This window comes from Ixodes scapularis, unplaced genomic scaffold, assembly GCF_016920785.2.
Source record: "Ixodes scapularis isolate PalLabHiFi unplaced genomic scaffold, ASM1692078v2 PGA_scaffold3__209_contigs__length_174095766, whole genome shotgun sequence".
NCBI lineage: Eukaryota > Metazoa > Arthropoda > Arachnida > Ixodida > Ixodidae > Ixodes > Ixodes scapularis.
The window spans coordinates 99,175,957-99,194,590 of NW_024609868.1; the positions used below are offsets into that span (position 1 = coordinate 99,175,957).

An 18,634-nucleotide genomic window follows, 5' to 3' on the forward strand; every position below is an offset into this window, starting at 1 on the left:
GTACGCTATATATGAAACGTCCAGGTAACAAAAACAAACACAAAAGTAATATTTTTGTCACCTTTATTCGAAGGACTGCAGGATAAAAAAAAGACTTATTCACAAGGTTTTTCCTTGTTTGCCTCCTTGTTTAGCAACGAGGACAAGGACGTCCTCACTGGCCCTTCTTTGAGAAGCTTGAACTTCTTGCAGGTGTAACCTGCAAACGCAGACATGAAGATATCAAAAATACTTGCATCTCAGAAACACATTTACCTGTGAGCATAAATTTTAAAAGATTGGAAAATGCTCTATTTAACAGTTGACAATTTAGTTATGGGCTCGGTCAGTGACGTATGGAGGCTGTTTTCCGTCTCATAAAATCAGTCCCACAAGTGGTTTAACCATATGATAGTTTTACGGCCAGGAATTTTGATAGTATCTTTCAAGTGCTGTCTAAAAATAAATGTTACTAGTTACTAAAAATAGAAATAGAATAAAAGAAAGCATTTGAAACTATCCAGAAAAAGAAGTATTCAAGCACTATTTATTGGTGTTGCAGACTACTAGACTAGAACATGGCTGTTCAGATAGACACACAAATTTGTTGAGCAAGTGTGCTGTCTGCCAGTTTTAAAGATCATCACTGGCATCTTATTTGCTAAGTGACGGAGGTGAAGCCACGTGCAGCATATGTCATTTCACAAAGACTGAGCACACTCCTTCCTTCCCCCCCCCGAATTTCGGTTACTTAAAATGGCACTTCAAGACCAACCACTGCACAGCACATCTGACATAAACATGACATCAGCACTTTTTTAACTCACACAAGCCAGTGCCAGTGAATGTTTGTTGTAAAGGTCAAACCTTTACAAAATCTCCACAATATGCATGTTATTTTGTACCATATTTACAGAAAACTATTCTACACTTACCTCAGTCATACTATAGTCAGTTACAGGTTAAGAAAAGTTTTAGAGGGAAAGGAGGGCAGGGGAAAAGGAAGCGAACAAAATGCTTGGGGAGAGGAGGAAACCTCCTCCTCTCTTCTGTTTGCTTCCTCCTCCCCAGCCAGAGAACTTTTAACTAGTCACTGACTATAAAGCAGTGCTCAATTTGAAAGAGCTGATAATCTCTAAATAAATGATCATGGCATTATCAAACAGTTCACCTAGTAAAACAGAGCATACTAGATGAAAATGAGTGAGGCTAACTTCCAGTGTATAAAAGATAATTCAATTTTAGCCATAAAAAATATGCCAGAAATTAGGATGAGCTATTGTTTGGGGATGGGTCATCTCTTCGGATAATACAGTAGTGAAGGTTTTTGAAACTGTGTGGTCAGAAGTATGCAATGCACTTGAAAGTAATTTCTAAACATGAGGCAATTCTACGCCTAAATACATGTCCAGTCAGCCTACCGTAAAGTACAGATCATGTCCTATCGCCCCCCCCCCCCCCCTCACTTTCCCACCCAAAAAAAAGAATTATTCCACAGAAAATCTAAATTAAACGAAAATATGGCTGGGGCTCAATCAAAAGCAGAACCATAGTTCAAGATCATAATAGGAAGAGGATGCTTAGACAATAGGGGTGCATGCTTGGTTGCTGCAAGGTCAGGTGGGACCTGGTTGGCACAAACTAACAGAGCCACGATTTAGACAGCTGGCAATATCTAAAAGTAAATGCAGGTTTTCCATACATGTAGTGCTCAAGTGGACCCTCAAGAAAACAGTCAAAGCTGTTTCATTTAGCAGAAGTAGCAGTCATGAGAAGACAAAAATCAAGAAATCACCTTTGCAGTGTTCAATGTATGCAGGAGATTTCAATTGAGTATACTGTTCTCGATTCAACCTCAAGATTTATTCAAGCCAAAATTTTCAAACTTATTTTGCTGAATGCATTCTCTCACTTTCTATAACAGAACTTGCAGATATTCATACTCACTTATCAAAGCATTTACCCGGACTGGGTCAAGCTGTGGCTTGGCCGGCTTGTCCTTGTGTGCGTTGGACTGCTTGCCCGTGATTGATTTTCCGACAAGCTCTTCCGAGCTGAAGACCAACCTTAGAAGCTCCCGGGCATAAACTGTTGGTGATTTTGTGGGACCCATGTCTAGAAGGAGCAGCAAAGCCCTGCTGACCTTGATGCCCCCCAAATCTTCTTCGTCTTCGTTGCCCTGTAAGTAATCAGAGTGAATTCCATCGCTCAAGGTCTGATATGTTGATAAAAAGCACTTATTAAAGCTAATTCTAACATCAACATCATTGTCCCTTCGACCACTTCCATAAATCCCGGCATGCAACAATCCATACAGTGCAATCAGGAAACTTGCTGTCCAAAGAGCGAGTGGCATGGCATTGATTGACCCGTCCAGAAAAATGTTGCAAGATCGTGTGCAAAGCGTGGACTAAGCGAAGCATTATTTCACGTTCCTTCATCCTGGGCAGACCATGTTTTACCTCTGAAATTGCATGAATGGCTAGATCTCCACACTCCAGTGCAATCCTACACCATACACTGGAGATGCTTTATTACTGCGTTAGCATTAATACCCACATGACAGGAAAAAGCTGATGGCGTTCGTCTGTAGACAAAACAGAGGAAAGGAAAGAGCACCGCATAAGGAGGAGAAGAGTAGTGAAGGACAAAGGCGAGAGGGAGGCGTCGTCACGGGGCGGAAGATGCTGGGGCGAGTCTGAAGTTGCAGGTGTGCGGAGCGCGTATGCCTTGCTTTGTGCTACAAAATGGAGGGTGAACCAAGTACTAGTGCTGGTCCAAGTGGACAGCAAAAGAAAACAAAGGAAGATCCATTGCCGGATCCTTAGGTGTTAGCATGACCCTTGGGAAACGCCACACACATCCCCTTTTGGGAAATGCTAATGCTGGCCCCATAATGAAGCCAAAAAGGTGCAGCAAAAAATAAAGGAAGCAAAAGTGAAAGCCAATACAGAAAAGTGAAGGGGACAGCCTTAGCGTCTCCCAAGGGTCATGCTAATGCATTCTCTAAGAATCCACCAAAGGATTTTAAAATTCTTTTTTTCTACTTTACCATTTCTGTTAGCATTTGAAAGTATTTGGTTGAGCGGGTGCTCAGAATCTATAGTCAGTTGCAACCTAAGAACAAAGGGCGAGGATAAGATGGGCCGGGGAGGAGGAAGCAGACGGAACGCTGGAGAAGAGAGAGGGAAACCTCCTTCTCTCCTTTGCGCTCTGTCTGCTTCCTCCTCCCCAGCCCGTCTTACCCTCGCCCTTTGTTCTTAAGTTGCAACGGACTATAGACGTTGCGAAGCTCGGGATCTTTCTTGCACACAAGCTGGCATTTGCTGCGACAACAACCATGTATAAATGCAGAGCTCGCTCGGCATTCATACAAACCTGGATAAGAGACTGTAAAATGTAGCAAATATACTTTTTCCTTTAAAATTAAAATGGGGGGGGGGGGAGGTACATTCCCAACAAAACTGATGGACACTTTACCATTTCCATCAGTTTCGTTGAGAATGTCTACACTGAACTTCGTAATCTGACCTGCCAAAAAAAATTGCTTTCCCACCACTTCAAAACAAGTAATTAACATGGCACAACAGAAGTACATTTGGAGAAAATATTCAGAGAAGCCGTTCAAAACGAAACCCATTTTGAAACAGTAGCTCTTTCCTGTGCCAGGGGGAGCGGGAGCAAGGGAGGAGGCAAACAGGTGTGTCACAGTGCCTCACGCACCACATTTTACAGTTTTTGCAAGGGGTCCATTATCAATAACATTTCTGCACCAAATATTCAAGAACTTTCACATACCTCTGCCTGGGCTCCAGGGTTTTCAGGCGCTCTCTGCACCCGAGCGTCCTCCATCTCTTCACGAAGGTTCTTTAGGTCCTGGACCGCAATCGTCAGTTCTGGGACATCAGAAAATAAATAAATCATACACAAATAAAAGGCAATAGCAGCATATTACAGAAATGCTGGTACTTGCAACACAATGCTGTTTGCACTTAAGTGCCTTGCTTTAATACAAGTTATGTATTATCTGTATGAAATTTCACGACAGACATTGAAACGAAAGTGACACCATCAAACTACTGTAAAATCCCGAGATAGCCTACCTAACATGAAGAGAAAATCGGGTGAAAACATGGTGTGGGCTAACTTTTGGTGTGCAATGAAGAAAAGTATAAAAAATTGCTATTTTTAGGTCGTGTCCCTTCCAAGCTTGTTACGGTGGCGAGGGGCAACAAAGCAAAGGTGACTGTACTCCCCAGTCAGCAATGTTTGCTTATATCCCGCCATAGCTAACTAGCCGCATTTACGCTGCGGCCATCATTGATCCCAACACTACTATTACTAGGAGTGGGCTATGTTTCGGTGTTTAAAAAGAAAATAGCAAATCAAACCAAAAATAGGGATGGGCTATCTTTCGAGGGTGGGGCATCTCTCAGGTCTTTACGGTATATGGCCGTTTCATGGAATGCTGGATAAATAATTCCTATGAAAACTATGTGGCACACAAAGAAATGTTAGTGTCTCATTGGTCACTCGCAAAAGGTCCATTTAGGAAAATTAATAATATCCAGCTAAGTTAATTGTTAACTAATATATAGCAATTTTAATTATTATGCCTAAAGATGTGGTTTCAATCAATAAGTGGCTGACTGTCCCATTTTAGAAAGATGTAAGCCATGGGCTGCATTTAATGGCATTCCAAAGTGCAAATTGGCTTGGACATCTGTTTTTATTTCCTATCAAAGCTCATCTTTGCGGCAGCAGTACTGCTCCCCGTGGCCTGCTCTGTCGTGTTTCCAGAATTTTTGCAATAAGCACACCACCTATGAGTGACCGCACAAGTGAGCAGATGTAAAATGACATTGCATGCCCAATTTCAAGTATGCACGTTCGGAATTCGAATTTTGTAAGGTGCACAAGATGCAATGGTTTTTAAAAGGGAACTATGACAATGTTTTAGCTATCCAGACAGCTGCTTTTTATGAATACTTGTGCTTCACTCTTTGCAGCAAATTATATATTATCTCAAGCGAAGTATATATCATCTCAAAATCAATATTAGTTATTAAGAAAAGTGCAATGCCAAAACCAACTTTAAATTTTACCGCACTTTCCAATGGCATGACGTCACAGGCAGAGAGTGTCATCTTTGTATGCTGGAGAAAGCGTCGTCTTCGGCATTAATTTCACACCACCAAACTTCTTGGTACCCAGCTGGAAACAAATTCCACAGCCCAAACTGTGACACTGTTTCCATAGCCAACGTCATTTTTTTAATGTAGTCAGTAGAGATTTTCAGTCTGAAAAATGGGTGACGACCACATTAGGAGATTCAATGACATTGCAACAAAGTGGCATTTTGACATAAAATTTGGGTTACTAATTCAGCTGTGTTCAACATTATATTCGGTCTACAAATTCAGCTGTGTCTATTGATGTCCTGAGCCGAGTTCGAAGCACATCTGTGAATATGAAAAATTTGCGGAGTTCTTTAAAGGCATCATGAAACAATATCGGGTTGGAATGTTCATGACGTTGCAGAGGCATACTGGTCCTAGTCTGGCCCAAGTATACTCGTACAAACTGCCACTCATTCGAAAGCTTCTTTGTTGTGGTGAAATTGCAAAGATAGAAGAAGACTATTTCTTTCAGTCTTGCCTTTGCAAAGCTTGACATGTAATTGTAGGAGCAAAATCACCATCCTGACGACAGTCGAGTGCGGCTTATAGATTGGAACGAGCACTGCGCGAGAACTTGACTTCGGCTTGCAAGAATCAATGCCTCTGCGAACAATCGGGTAGTGGTTTATGCCCAATGACTGCGGTGACAAGAATAGCCGAACTCTAACAATGCCTGGAGCATAGCACGCGTCCTCTACTTTGCCAGCCTCAGCGCGTGGCTATGATTAATGTTGGCTGCATAAGATAGGCATCAGGCCCCGTGGCCGCTTTTTCTGGCTTCAAGTTAAGGGAATTAAAGATGCTTATATTTCTCAATTTCTTTTTGGAAATAGCTATTGGCTAGAATAAAAAACTAAGGCATGTTTATTGAGTTAATTATGTTAGAGAGCAATTCTATGTGGTGTTTAGTGAAAGTAAAAAAAAATAGTTTTATGACTCCTACAAAAAAACGGACATGTAAAAGAAAAAAAACATTTTTCATGCTAGGCATTAGAATGGTGTATCAGACATCACCAAAAAATAGTTTCTCTAGAGTCGTGCAGTTTTTCCATAGAAACCAGAAATATGAAGTTCTAATCAAAGTGCCCGCCAGTTTAACTGAATCTTTCTTTTCTACAATCGCTCGTGGAGAAGACCAAAATAACAAAAATAAAACTAAAGTCTTTGGTGCGGTCGCGGAGGACATGTGAAGTGAAACTCGCGTGACTTCCGGCGAACCCACTTTTAGTGACGTCGGTCGATTCCTTCCTTCTGACCGCCCCGACATTTTGTGGTGCAATGTTAGGTCACACTGAACTGGCGGGCGTTTTGAATTGGACTTCATATTTTCATAATAAGAAAAATAAGAACTGCACAACTCTAGAGTGACACAAATGTTCGGGGATGTTCTGACACACAATTTAGCACCTAGCATGTAAAACATTTTTTTTCCCGTGTCAGAGGCTTTTTAAGGGCGGGGACTTATAGCGAGGACACAATGAGCTAGTACAGCTTAAAGGGGCCCTGCAATCACATTTAAGCGTCTACCTTTTTTGCGGTTTCCACGTCTCTTGGGGTTTGGGCAAGTCAGCGGGCACGGACAGAGTAACTAAATATCAGTGCATCATGTTTTAACCGGACGACACGGAAACACCTCCTCCACCAACGGGGGCGACCCGCGGTACCGGAAGCACGCGATATGTGACGTCTTTGGTGCTGGGCTTACTACTGGTCAGAGCCGCTAAAAGCTTCTTTTTAGTCGAAATACAAAATATAAGTGGCGCAAATTATTTGATTTACTTATAAAAGTAGTTTTTGTTCAGTATTTTAGATCAGGAAAGAAACAAGAGCAGTTTATAAAGTACGGAAACAAGAAATGACCCGACAGCATACCCGCCACCAAGCGGTGGAAAAGGAGGCGCATACTAGAAAGGAGTAGTGGGATCAGGCACCGACACGGAAAAGTCCCGGATGTACACGGCGGTGCTGCGGTTGTATGGACTGGAGGATCCGACCGGCTTTGAGTGCTCCGAATGCCTTCGGCGAGCAGCTTTGTCTTGCGGTTTGGCCGTTTCGCGGTATGGCAGAGCGAAGTGTCTCCCATTCTGAACTGACCTTCACCCCGTGTTTGCCGTCGTTTGTGGCCAATGAAGTGTCATGCCGAATTATTTTTTAATTGCGCAGCAAATGTAATGAAAGCTACTCTGGCTGCCCACTGCTGCGTACAGTCTATCCAGAACATGCTTTAGTAGCGCCCTCTCGCGCCGTCGACACGGAGTGCGGCAGCCGTGAGCGCTCGCTGAGCTCACTCAGCCCATCCTCTAGTTCACAGCCACTCAAGCAACCAAGGACGTCATGAAGGTGGTTATTTTTTGCTTGTTTTTGTCATTTTACTTCGCCTATATCTTTTCAAATAAAGCGAAATTCGAGAAAAAAAAAAGTTTCATTAAGTTACTCCGTTCAGTGCGCTCAGGTTCGGTGCAAATTAAAAACCAGTAAAAACGTCCTTGCAGGGCCCCTTAAACAAGCTGGCCGAAGCGATAACAATCCCACGTGGGCCATCCCTGGCACGATAGGCCATTGGGAGCAAGATGAGGATTACCGGCCACGATTTTACGCAGATGCAAGGGGAGATTTGCAGCATCAATAAGCCGCACACTTACAGTGCATCTTGGGCTAACAGATTTTGTTGGTGCACTGCTGCCTTACTCTGGTTGACCGTCCTTCACTACCTTAGCACTGACTTGTATTTGTGCTTGCCTCTCCAGGAAAGCAAAGCCCCCAAACCATTTTTTGGTTTATTTTGTTTAGGGTAACTCGTCCTAGACCTGTTGCACAGGTGTCCTGATGGCACCTGACACCTAGCCACCCCCAAAATTGAAGAAATAATAGTGGTTCGTTGCAACTTCGATCCAGACAGCTTATGATGCCACAAGCACTGCATGTGGGATTTTTAGTGCTCTAGTCAGCGCTCCCCTGTACAAACTCAGACCGCCGTCCCTTAACACACCGATACTTTACCAAGTTCTCAAAACACCATATTAAACACAACTAAAAACCGGTTTTTCGTGTAAGGCCCATTAAAATAATAGGCATTAAAGAAATTTAGTTCTCGGCCCAAGAAGCAGCCTGAGAGTGCCCCGGATCCCAGAATAACACCGTACTCTTCCTCACTATAAAGTATTCTGCTAGGCTACCATCATCATGGCAACAAGGAGTTTGCCAAATGTATGCACGCAGGAGCCAAGCGTCCAAAGCCTCCAACCATTAAAGGCACTGTTATACTCCAACAAAACAGACGGGGCAGCGCATGCGGCATGGGGACGTTGCGTTGGTGAAAGCCAGCCACTCCAGAGTCCAAAGCCTTGACGCAGCCGACACGACTGGCAGCATTCGGCGTGCATGGGCGACGCCGGCACGGAATGCGAGTGGAGCCATCTCGCGCCGGCCGCGCCAAAACCACAGGATCAACCTCCCAGCATGCATTGTCTGCGCGCTCGCCAAAGGCCAGACACCGGCGCTTCGTAGGAACAAAAAATGTGGACGCTCGAGGTAGCATGCGCATGCGCCTGGTAGCAACGCGCCATAGGAAAAGTTGGAGTGTAGACAGAAGAGGTTTCTGGCTTGCACGGTGCAACCAGCATGATGGAACAGACTTTAGACAGTGCTCGCTTGCGCGCGCCATACGTCAAAATATAACAGCGCCTTAACACCCTTTGTTCGACCACCGTCTGAGGAAAACGAAGTGGTGATTATAGCAGACGGCGGTTGCCTCGGATGGAAGCAATCAAATCGGCTGCCAGCGTTCTCTCTTAGTTTTCACTTCATACAGTAGCCTAGCTCCGGACCTTTGGCGGTTTTGACGAGGCTAGACACAAGCTCAAGGCTGTGATTATATTAGACTCCCCGAGTAGAGCGTAGCAAAGCAGGGGGCAACCGAGCGTAGCGCAGCCTGTCAGAAAGCCATGCTTATAGACCGACACACTGTTTACATACAAGCCCGCATTTGCACAGACCAGGTGTGGGCACTGTGCGAGCGCAGAAACCAGATTCGCGTGAGCTGAAGCTTCTGTGCATGTGCCGTGGCGACAACAGCACCACCGCAGAGGCATGACATCAGAGCCACATATTGGTCTATAGAATGAACCATGGCCACCAGATTCTCCAAGCAAGGCAAACCAGCAACCAAAGTTGACAAGCGGTGATTTCGGCCAAAGAATAGCTGGGAAAATAGTGCCAGCATGCGTCCATTCAAGTAGCGATCCATTGCCATGGTGACGGTGACTATAGCAGAAGGTCACGACAGTGTTTGAAGATTGGGTGCATGGTTAGGTCCTCTTGCAATGCATTTTGAAAGGGCAAAAAGTTAACAAAAAGAGGTCAAAAAGGATCTAGAGCAAGGGGCTGGTGTTCTACGGCACCTAATAATCTTGTGCACCTCACACAAAAAGCATACATTTTTATGCTCCGATGGTTAGTTTTTTTCTTTTTTTTTTCTTTTTCACTTGTAACATGAGCGTAAAGTATCAATTGGTTGGCCCCTGTACACCAAATGTCTGCTGCATGCCTGGTTGTTTACTGCAACACCACAAAGAATTAGAATGGTATCCGACTTGAGGAACTCGTGGCACCAGAGGAAAGCTTCTGTCAGGTTTTAATTCCCGCCCTTTTCCGATTAACATAGATTAAACATAGCCATTGTTCACATTGCCCTGTAGTCACTACATGTAAAATATCCCACGTTAGCAGGTGTCCGGCTCGAGTTAACTTGCGCAAGCAGAGCCTTACTTACCATCAACTACATCTCTTTGTGAAGTCACATAGTCCACAATGGCTTTTAGTCTCGCATTTTCCTCCTGGAGGTGATCGATGTCACTCTTGAGGGATTTCTTCTCTTGCTCTAGTGCAGCACAGTTCTCACAATAATCCACCTGAAAAAATAAAAAATAATCTTCACATAAGGTGTCTCACGCGCGGCTTAGAAGTAGTGCATTCTGGGAGCAGCACCATCTGTGTGTATGCGATAGCCCACACCGCCCAGCAGTTCATCCGGTGAGACCCCGCACAAGGAACGGACGCTCTACACAGCTGCAGTGTTACGGTGCAGTGTATAGCTGCGGCACTATAACAGTGTTGTTTTCGGTAAGCGGTTCTTTACTCTTGGGCTCTTATGGCGGACAGTGAATGGGAATACGGACGCTACGAGGAAAAGGTTGAAATCTGTGGTGTGGATTCGTTCGGTCCACCGCCAAAAGATCTCATCCTAGACAGCAAGCCGCAGCCGTGAGTGAAAATGACAGACATCCAGGTTTACGTCACCCCAAGGACAAATTTTGTCGCTCGCAAGCAAGCCCTTTAAATGCCTGTAACCACAAGTGGACGGGTCCAGGAGTCAATGAAAGCAGTGAATGCAGGGTGCGCGACTGTAGTCTCGCAGGTGAGGCAGGCTTATGGTGCCCCCCCGACTCTGGAATATGTGCACATCTTTGCTCGACTTACTTTTAGAAGGTTAATCGTTCCCTTTATGGGGCACTAAAGTGCATTTTGAGATTCTCTTTTTATGGTCATAACTCAATCTATGAGCTCTAAGCAGCCTAAGAAACTCGAAATTACATTCATGCGCGGTCAATTTGCATATTAAAAAAGCGGTAAAAGGTCCCGACACTTACCGTTGGCACAGAATGACAGATGGCGCTACCGAACCTTGCTAAATATGGTCGAACGACAAACGGCGCACGTCGGTCACTCGCAAGCGATGGGTTCCCGCGTGGACGAGCGGGACTGGTCGGCCACTCGTCAACTTGTCGCTTGCAAGTGGCTGACGAGCGCCGGTCGACTATGTACAAGAAGGTTCAGTAGCGCCATCTGTCATTCTGCAGCAACGGTAAGTGTTGCAAACTTTTATTACTTTTTAATATGCAAATTGGCCACGCATGAATGTAATTTCGGGTTTTTTAGGATGCTCAGAGCTCGAAGATTGAGTTATGACCTTAAAACGAGGATCTCAAAACACACTTTAGTTCCTCTCTAAGAACCGTGCAGCACTGAGTAGCATGATACACTCAACTCCTCGTGGAATATGTCATGCAGCTGTTTTTATCACCGCCAGCCAAAGAGAGCTTGGAGATTGCTATGACTCAAAAGAAAACATGCTTATGAATGGGATCATCTCCATGCTGGTTTGCTACTGCTCCTCCGGTAACAAGCTTGCATACAGGTATCTTAGTTATCCTTAATCACGACTGAACTTGACTAGCAAGACAGGCCTAGCCCGCTGTTGAAGCATGTGAAATACAATTAATGCCTGCCAAAAGCAAACTACGATGCAGGCCCAAAAACAGAAAACAGAGCACACTCTGTAGTTGGACATATCAGAGAAGCATTCACATTCTAGAAGTAAATCATCAGAAGTCCACCTCCCCTGCGAGACGACGATTGCGCTCTCCGCACTCACTGCTTTCACTGACAACTCCTGAACCCATCCACTAGAGGTTACGACCGTTTAAAAGAATTGCAGGCACGGGACAAAACCTGTCCTTACATTCAGGTAAATTTGGGTGTCAGTCATTTTCACCTGCGGCCGCAGCTTGCTGTCTTAGACGAGATATTTCGGCGGTTTACCAGACGGATTGATGCTGCAGATCCATCTACTCGTAGTGTCTGCATTCCAGTCTGCTGTCCACCTTAAGGGCCCAGCGGTGAAGGACTTCTTACCGAAAACAACATTGTCATGTTGCCGCAACTATACAACTATTCGCAACTCCAACGCCCTATAGGTGGCGAGGCGGTAGTTCCAAGATGGCGGAAAGACGGGGATAGATTTTCCAGGATATCCCGTGCGCCTGATCGCCGACGCTGTTCAGCGCGCTAAAATTTACCCATTTGTCCACAAATGCAAAGCGGTTAGGGAAGCGGTCAGGGTGACGGAGATGCCGATGCACGTTAGGAAAAGGAGCAAGCTGTTATTTAGAAGTTGCAGAAACTTCAAATTGCGAAGCTTTGAGGTGAGCGAGCGCATTTTAGCACTGGCCACGTTACTGTTTCTGGCCGAATATTTTTGAGGGTGATGAAGATATGTTTGCGCTTTGCCTGGCAATTAGTGCTCTAAAAAGAGAGCCGTGCACGGTGACCGTCAAGCTTCGGAAGAGCAGCGTTCACAGCATTGGTGTCTTCGCGTCACAGCCTCACAACTCGCAACTCACCGTCCCTGTTTTTGTGTATTGCAACACGTAATCAAACTGCTCTATTGTTATTGATAGAAAGCTTGTTACGTGCGGTGTAGCATTACAACCGTAAGCTCGCGCTGCGTCTTTAAAGCACAATTTTCAGTGCACGCCAAAAGCGTTGCCGTGCTTATCACTCTAAAAAAAAAAATGTTGTAGTCCGTACACTTCTTGTTATATATACCACATTCCAAAACTTCAGTTCGCCGTGCAGACCTCCGACGTCAAACTGACGGCCCCAACTTTTACGAGAGGCTTTATGGCGGCGCAATATGATATTAAACAGGTAAAGTATGCATCAAAGAGTACCAAAAAAAAAAAAAGACATTGAGGTTTTGCAGTAAAGCCTGAAAAACCTGATTACATTTTTTTTATGGTCATTTACACTTACTTAAGCTATTTTAATAAGTTGCACAACTCGCCATTAAGCCGCTTGTGAAAGTTGGTAGCACCGGTTGAACGTCAGTGCGCTGTACGTCCAACTGAAGTTTAGGGGTGTTGTACGCTATGCAAAAAATGCCTATTAACATAATCGGCGTGTTTAGGGGTTTTATTTATTGCTCTATCAAAAATAAATATTTTAATATACCATACATTTTTCGTACCGTGTTATTTGCAACATTGCGGGCCCTCTGCCCAAAACTGCGCGTTCTAAGCTCTCCTCACAAACGGCTGGCCAACACAGACGCGCTTGAAATTCTTCGAGCATTTCTTTATTTGCTTTGTAATTACCTGAAAGCAAGTACAGGTATTCTGTCTTTTTAAAGTGCTTGGAATAAATGGTCATGTTCCTTGTAACGGTCTTAAAATGCAAACCCATTCCCGATGTGTATTGATCGATATACCGTTGCGCGACGAGTTTTCTCCTACTTATGGCAAAGAATAGACTATTCATATACCTTACTATAAAGTTCTTCATTATTAGCGGTAGCGTTTTCCGTCACGCTGAACACAGACTGAGCTGGCGGCCATGCACAAGACCAGAAATCCGCAGCGTATGCGATACACGAAAGGTCCCTAATGAAATTAGACATCCCGGTCCTTCGTGCAAGGCTGTTGCAAGGCGGAGCACGAGAATACCTTTTTCAACGCGCTCACTATTTTCGTTAAAAGGGCTTCACGCATCAAGGCCGACAGTCCCTGCCACCATTTCCGCGCCGCCACCACCGCTGCCGTCCCCGCTCCTCTGGTTCTCCGTTCGTCCGCGGGAGAGCGAGCGGCGCACTGGAGTTGCGAATATGCACCGCAGCTGCGTAGAGCGTCCATCGCTCGTGCGGGGTGTCACAGGAAGAATCGCCAAACAGTGGGGCTGCACGGCGGCGTAGCTGTCTGCCATCGCAGACACAAAGATGGTGCGGTTCCCAGAACACACCTCTCCTAAACCGCACCTGAATACACCCTACAGATAAATTGTTCCAAAAATTAATTTGCCCCGCTGATTCGCTAGCCCGCCCTTCTGTCTTTTTAACCATAAATCTTGATGTGGAGCAACCACAGCAAATTAAAAAGCACATTATTTTGCTTACGTATATAGAATGTTCACTTTGGGGAATTCAAGCATACGTCCAGAATGACATGCAGGTACTATCGGGTTCGAATGAAAAGCAAACAGCGGAGTTGCATGGCCGTCAACACATGCGGCACCTCCTGGAGGCCTTTGGAAACTGATAAAACTGTGGGGTGGAGAGCAGCACGGTGCAAGGGGGTGCGTCGTAATCCAGTGTGTTTGACCCTCGCCCAGCACTACCCAAGCTTCGACGCTGCTCAGCCCCTCTCCTTGGCTCGGCACGAGCCACGCTACGAAGCTTGCTGCTTGCAGCAGGAGCAAGCTGCTTGCTGCGCGCGAGTGTCAGCGGAACATGATTGCAGCATTATGCTCCCTCCGAACTTGTGCAGAATTTTTTTTTTCTTACACAGTGGGGTTGAGGCATTTGCTTTTGTCGATTGCAGCATTTGTGTTCGCTATCTGTTCATTATTTTTTTTTTGTACAGAGGCTCTCTGGCAATATACATGCTATTTTCCATCCACGCTGTTTCACTATTTTGCAGCAGCCATGCACTCGCAGTCCTTCACAAGGACATCTGCATGGTTGTAATAACTGCTGTTAATCAAGCTCCCCAGGTCTTCGCTGCACAAACAAACTGCCAGCAAAATGTGACTTGTCAATGATAACGTTACTGAACTTTGCTAAAACGTTTTGTGAATGCAGAAGCTGGTGTACCTGAATTTTTCCAATACCAGCGCCACACGCTGGGAGCCGATATATAAAAGTTTGCCAAGTAATTGACTTCATTTAGATGTCAACAGCCATGTTAGGTTCCCTCTTGTTCTCCTGCCTCAAGTGTTGTACAGTTTTTGCTATACTGTTCACAAGGAAATCACAACGCACATTACAGCAAAAAAATGTACTGCACAAGTTACGAGAGAGCAGGACGCTGCGGTCATGCTCCACAAACACACACGTTGTAGGAGACTAGCGTGGAAGACGGGGTGGAGGGCACGTGACAGGCGGTCGGCCGAGAAGACACGAGCAGGCGCCAGACAGAGCGTGCCGATCGAGGCTGGGGCAGGGCAGGGCAGGAATGACGGGGCCGGTCTGGCTGGTCTGCCCCATGGCAACCCCGGAGCGGTCCACAAGCGAGGTTCCGACTAGGACCGGTGGGAACGGCGAGCCCTGGCCATACCAACCTGGGCCATGACGATCCCGGTGTGTTCACAGCGGCGCGGTGAGACTCGGGCCATGATAGCCCAGAACAGCTGGTCAATCCAGCCCTGGCGTGGGAAAGACGATTCGCAGGCCTGGACACGTACTCCGACTGCGAGCTCTGAACTAAGGGCAACAACAAGGGTCAACGGACCCGGACTGCCGGCTCTGAACGATGGGCAATAAGGAAGTACAGTAAACCCATTCGCTGTCATCTCATTGTCTCGTGTCAGTCCCTGGGAGATGAACGAAGTGAATACCGATAGGGAGCGATTCTTATAGAGCGAGATCACAAAAAGAAGACTACAACTGGCGCATCCAATGTGGGGCCCAGTCGGTATGTCTCTGCTTCTAGTCGTCTTCAGGAAGTCCCACGGATTCGTTGAGCGGGTTGTCCACTAACGCTAACGATGCCCGTTAGACAAAGTCTGTTGGAATTTTGGCAACTTGTCACACAGGAGAGCTCAGCAGGTGTCTCCTCGTGTCAAAACCGAAAGGACACGAAAAACGAGGTTGAGGACGCACTCTCTCCAGCACCCCAAAATAGTGGTTGGGAGGAGGTGATACAACCGGGGTGGTGGCGAGGAGCATTGGTAAGATGTAAGAAAGTTGTCTTCGGAGGCAGAGGAGTGGCACCGCATGTTTGCTGGAAGACAGGATAACGACTGGCAGGAGGGGAAACAGCCAGAACTCGTAGCAGAAGCAGTTGACACCGGAAAAGCTGGCAGGCGAATTAATGAGTACTACAATTTGTATTTGCTGGGCCAAGACGGCTTTTTGCTTCGCGTCATCCCAACAATCAACGATGGGCAGAGGAACACTTCTCCCTTCAGGTGGGTCGTTCCTAAAAAGCTAAGAAGGAGATTTATAGAATACTTTTCTGACTTCACTCTGGCCGGTCGTGGCAGTGACAGCAAGACTTTTCATTAGTTATGTCGCGCCATGACCTTGTCAGGGATGAGGCGGTAGACATTTAGGTGGGCTTGTAGCTGTCCAGCTTGCCTTGAGGCGCAAACGGTTCAAGCGGGCTTGCTTGCTGAGCTGCCGCCCCCTCCAAGGACCGATCAGTTCCTAGAGCTCGTTGCACGGAGAAGGAATGGGACACTGACATATATCGCGGTCAAGCAAGACGAAGACGAGGCTCGAAAAGAGCATTCGCGCACCCGCGATAGCGGTCACACTCCGATTCGAAAACGCCATGAGCAATGGCGTTTTGTATTTTAAATCTGCGTTTATTTACACTATGTACAGTTCAAGTCGGAAAGAAGCGAGCCATTGCTCATGGCGTTTTGGAATCGGAGTGTGACCAGACGGGTGCGCACGTGCTCTTCTTGAGCCTCGTCTTCGTCTCGCTTGACCGCGATAGATATCAGACGCAGATGCTTACATCGAGTCGCACGCGGTATACGCGGCCGTTGTGGAGTGCAGGTAGGCAGTGGCGTCACGAGGGTCAGCAGCACGCGGGGCGGTAGCCCGCCGCGACTCCCCCCCTCCGCTCTCGCGTGGCCCGCCGCGACACCCCCGAGCGCGGCACCCGGGGTGGTCCGCCCGCCCCCCCCCCCCCCCCCCCCCCTTGTGACGCCACTGCAGGTAGGGTATATGGCAATCCCACCTCGGGCTTTGGATTCCTTCGCTTGTGCAACAGATGGACTTGGTTTACACCATCATTACCTAGTCCTGAAGGAAACTCACCCTCTGAGCAAGGCAGCTAGTGGTTTTGCCGCATCGCTAGTTACGAGTTGAGGGGGCCCGAATGCGGTAAAGACGCGAGCGTCGTGTCTTACTTCTAGACTTACTCGGCGAGATTCAAACGAGGAGTCTGGCCCGGTTCGCATCGCTGACTTGAAGGGATACTACCGTCACAATGGGGAAGATGATTAACATGAGGTTGTGGCAGGACACAGGAAATCCCGTTCCTGGCGACCCAGGAGCGAGCTCCGGGATGCAGACTCGCCGAGTTAACCGCACGGTACACGAACCCGTCGGCAAGCAATTTTGCAGTGGAGGCTATGGCCACTACCACAATCTGCGGCAGAGTATTTGTTCGTTTCGTGTTGTTTCAACACTTTGTTCTGTGCAGAATGGCTTCTTGGAAAGACGGCCATAGACCTCGCCACCCAGGAAGTCCACCGCAAGGAAACACGGGCCCATTCGTTTTCCCGACTGCTCAGGGTGGCTGACACTTGTTCGGCCTGACGAACGATTCAAGCAGGCAGTTCTACGCTGGCAGCGACCTCTAAGCTATGACGGAAGTTCCAGCGCATCACCGGCACAGCATTGAAGCTTGGGTTGTGCTGAGTAAGGGTCAAACCCATTGGAGTGGGGAGCCCACCAATGCAGCGCCCTACCCTCCAACACGCAGTTTTACCTGTCTTATCAGTCTACAGAAGCCTACAGGAGGTGCAGCATGTATCATTGGCCACACACTCTGCTGTTTGTAGTTCATTCGAACCTGATAGTACCCAAGAATAGCACTGTGCACACTGGGAATTTTTGTATGGTTCGTTACAGCCACAGACCTTCCCTATACTTCGTTTCAGCTTAAGCCCAGAAGCAGCCAAAGCTACAATCACGAGCATGTGGCCCTGAACAGTGCTTGTACAGGACAAGCGCGCATGCTTGGCAGCGACGCTGAAAGCCAGGAGCTTGCGCTTGTAGCATCGGCTGCATCTGGACTTAAGCTGAAATGAAGTATAGTTCTCGACCTGGGGTAATTGAAACTGAAATTACCAGTGCTGAAGTTACAAAATGATAGTTGCATCTTGAAAAAAAGAAACGCTATTCTTGTTGATTTAATTTTTTTTCTGTTTTTTTTGTTTTGTTTAGACAACATTTAAATTAGGAAGCCGCGCTTATATCCTCCGTCCCTCTCTCTTTCTGGTGGGACTCGGAACCCGTTAACATCAAAGCAAATATCTGACGGATATGAGTGACGTGCATCGTACTACCTGGTCACCGGCTCCATTGCAAGCTCCTTTGATCATTAGCTTGCATTTCTTTTCCATCTGCGCGGGGCTACCTGTTCAAAGAGAAAAAAAATGAAATTGAAGGCTAACAAATTATGAGGATTACAACTTAATTTAGTAAAGAAACGGAGCGAACTTACCGATAGTCACGATCCTCGCTGGGTGTTTTTCTCCCTCCCACCTGACTTGTACTTCTTTGTTGAATATATTCGAATCCCTCGAATTTTGCAAAATTAATGCGCCTATTTTAGTATCTACCAAGTCCCTTAGGCTAACTACATCATACACGCGAGTCCTTCCGGTATTTACCCATCTAACTAAAAGGTGGCTCATTTTTGCAAACAGCAAGTTCCGCCAAGAATGACCGAGATGAAAGATGATAAATTGACAAAAGACAAGGTACACACGTGCAAACAAAAACACTCCTGGATTGGATTGGATCGTTGGACGGTTAGACAAGAATGTTTGACACCAGTGTTGGCAGACGGTAACTTTTTTTTAGAGCATCGTGCGCTCTCCTTTAACACAAAAATGGCAATATATTGCTAATTTCTTTTTTTCGCTCTCTTAGAGCATATTAAAAATGTCAACTGTTGTAGCCG

At 46.4% G+C, this 18,634-nt stretch overlaps 1 protein-coding gene across 1 annotated transcript; it reads right to left on the reverse strand.

The window, feature by feature from the left end:
• Nucleotides 1-95: 95 nt before the first annotated feature.
• LOC120849740 lies at nucleotides 96-18,345 on the reverse strand. Its single transcript, XM_040221945.1, has 6 exons — nucleotides 18,342-18,345; nucleotides 18,015-18,085; nucleotides 9,931-10,069; nucleotides 3,778-3,875; nucleotides 1,927-2,158; nucleotides 96-199 (listed from the first exon to the last, which is right to left on the reverse strand). The coding sequence occupies exons 1-6, from the start codon at nucleotides 18,343-18,345 to the stop codon at nucleotides 96-98; spliced, it is 648 nt and encodes a 215-aa protein (XP_040077879.1).
• Nucleotides 18,346-18,634: the final 289 nt, after the last annotated feature.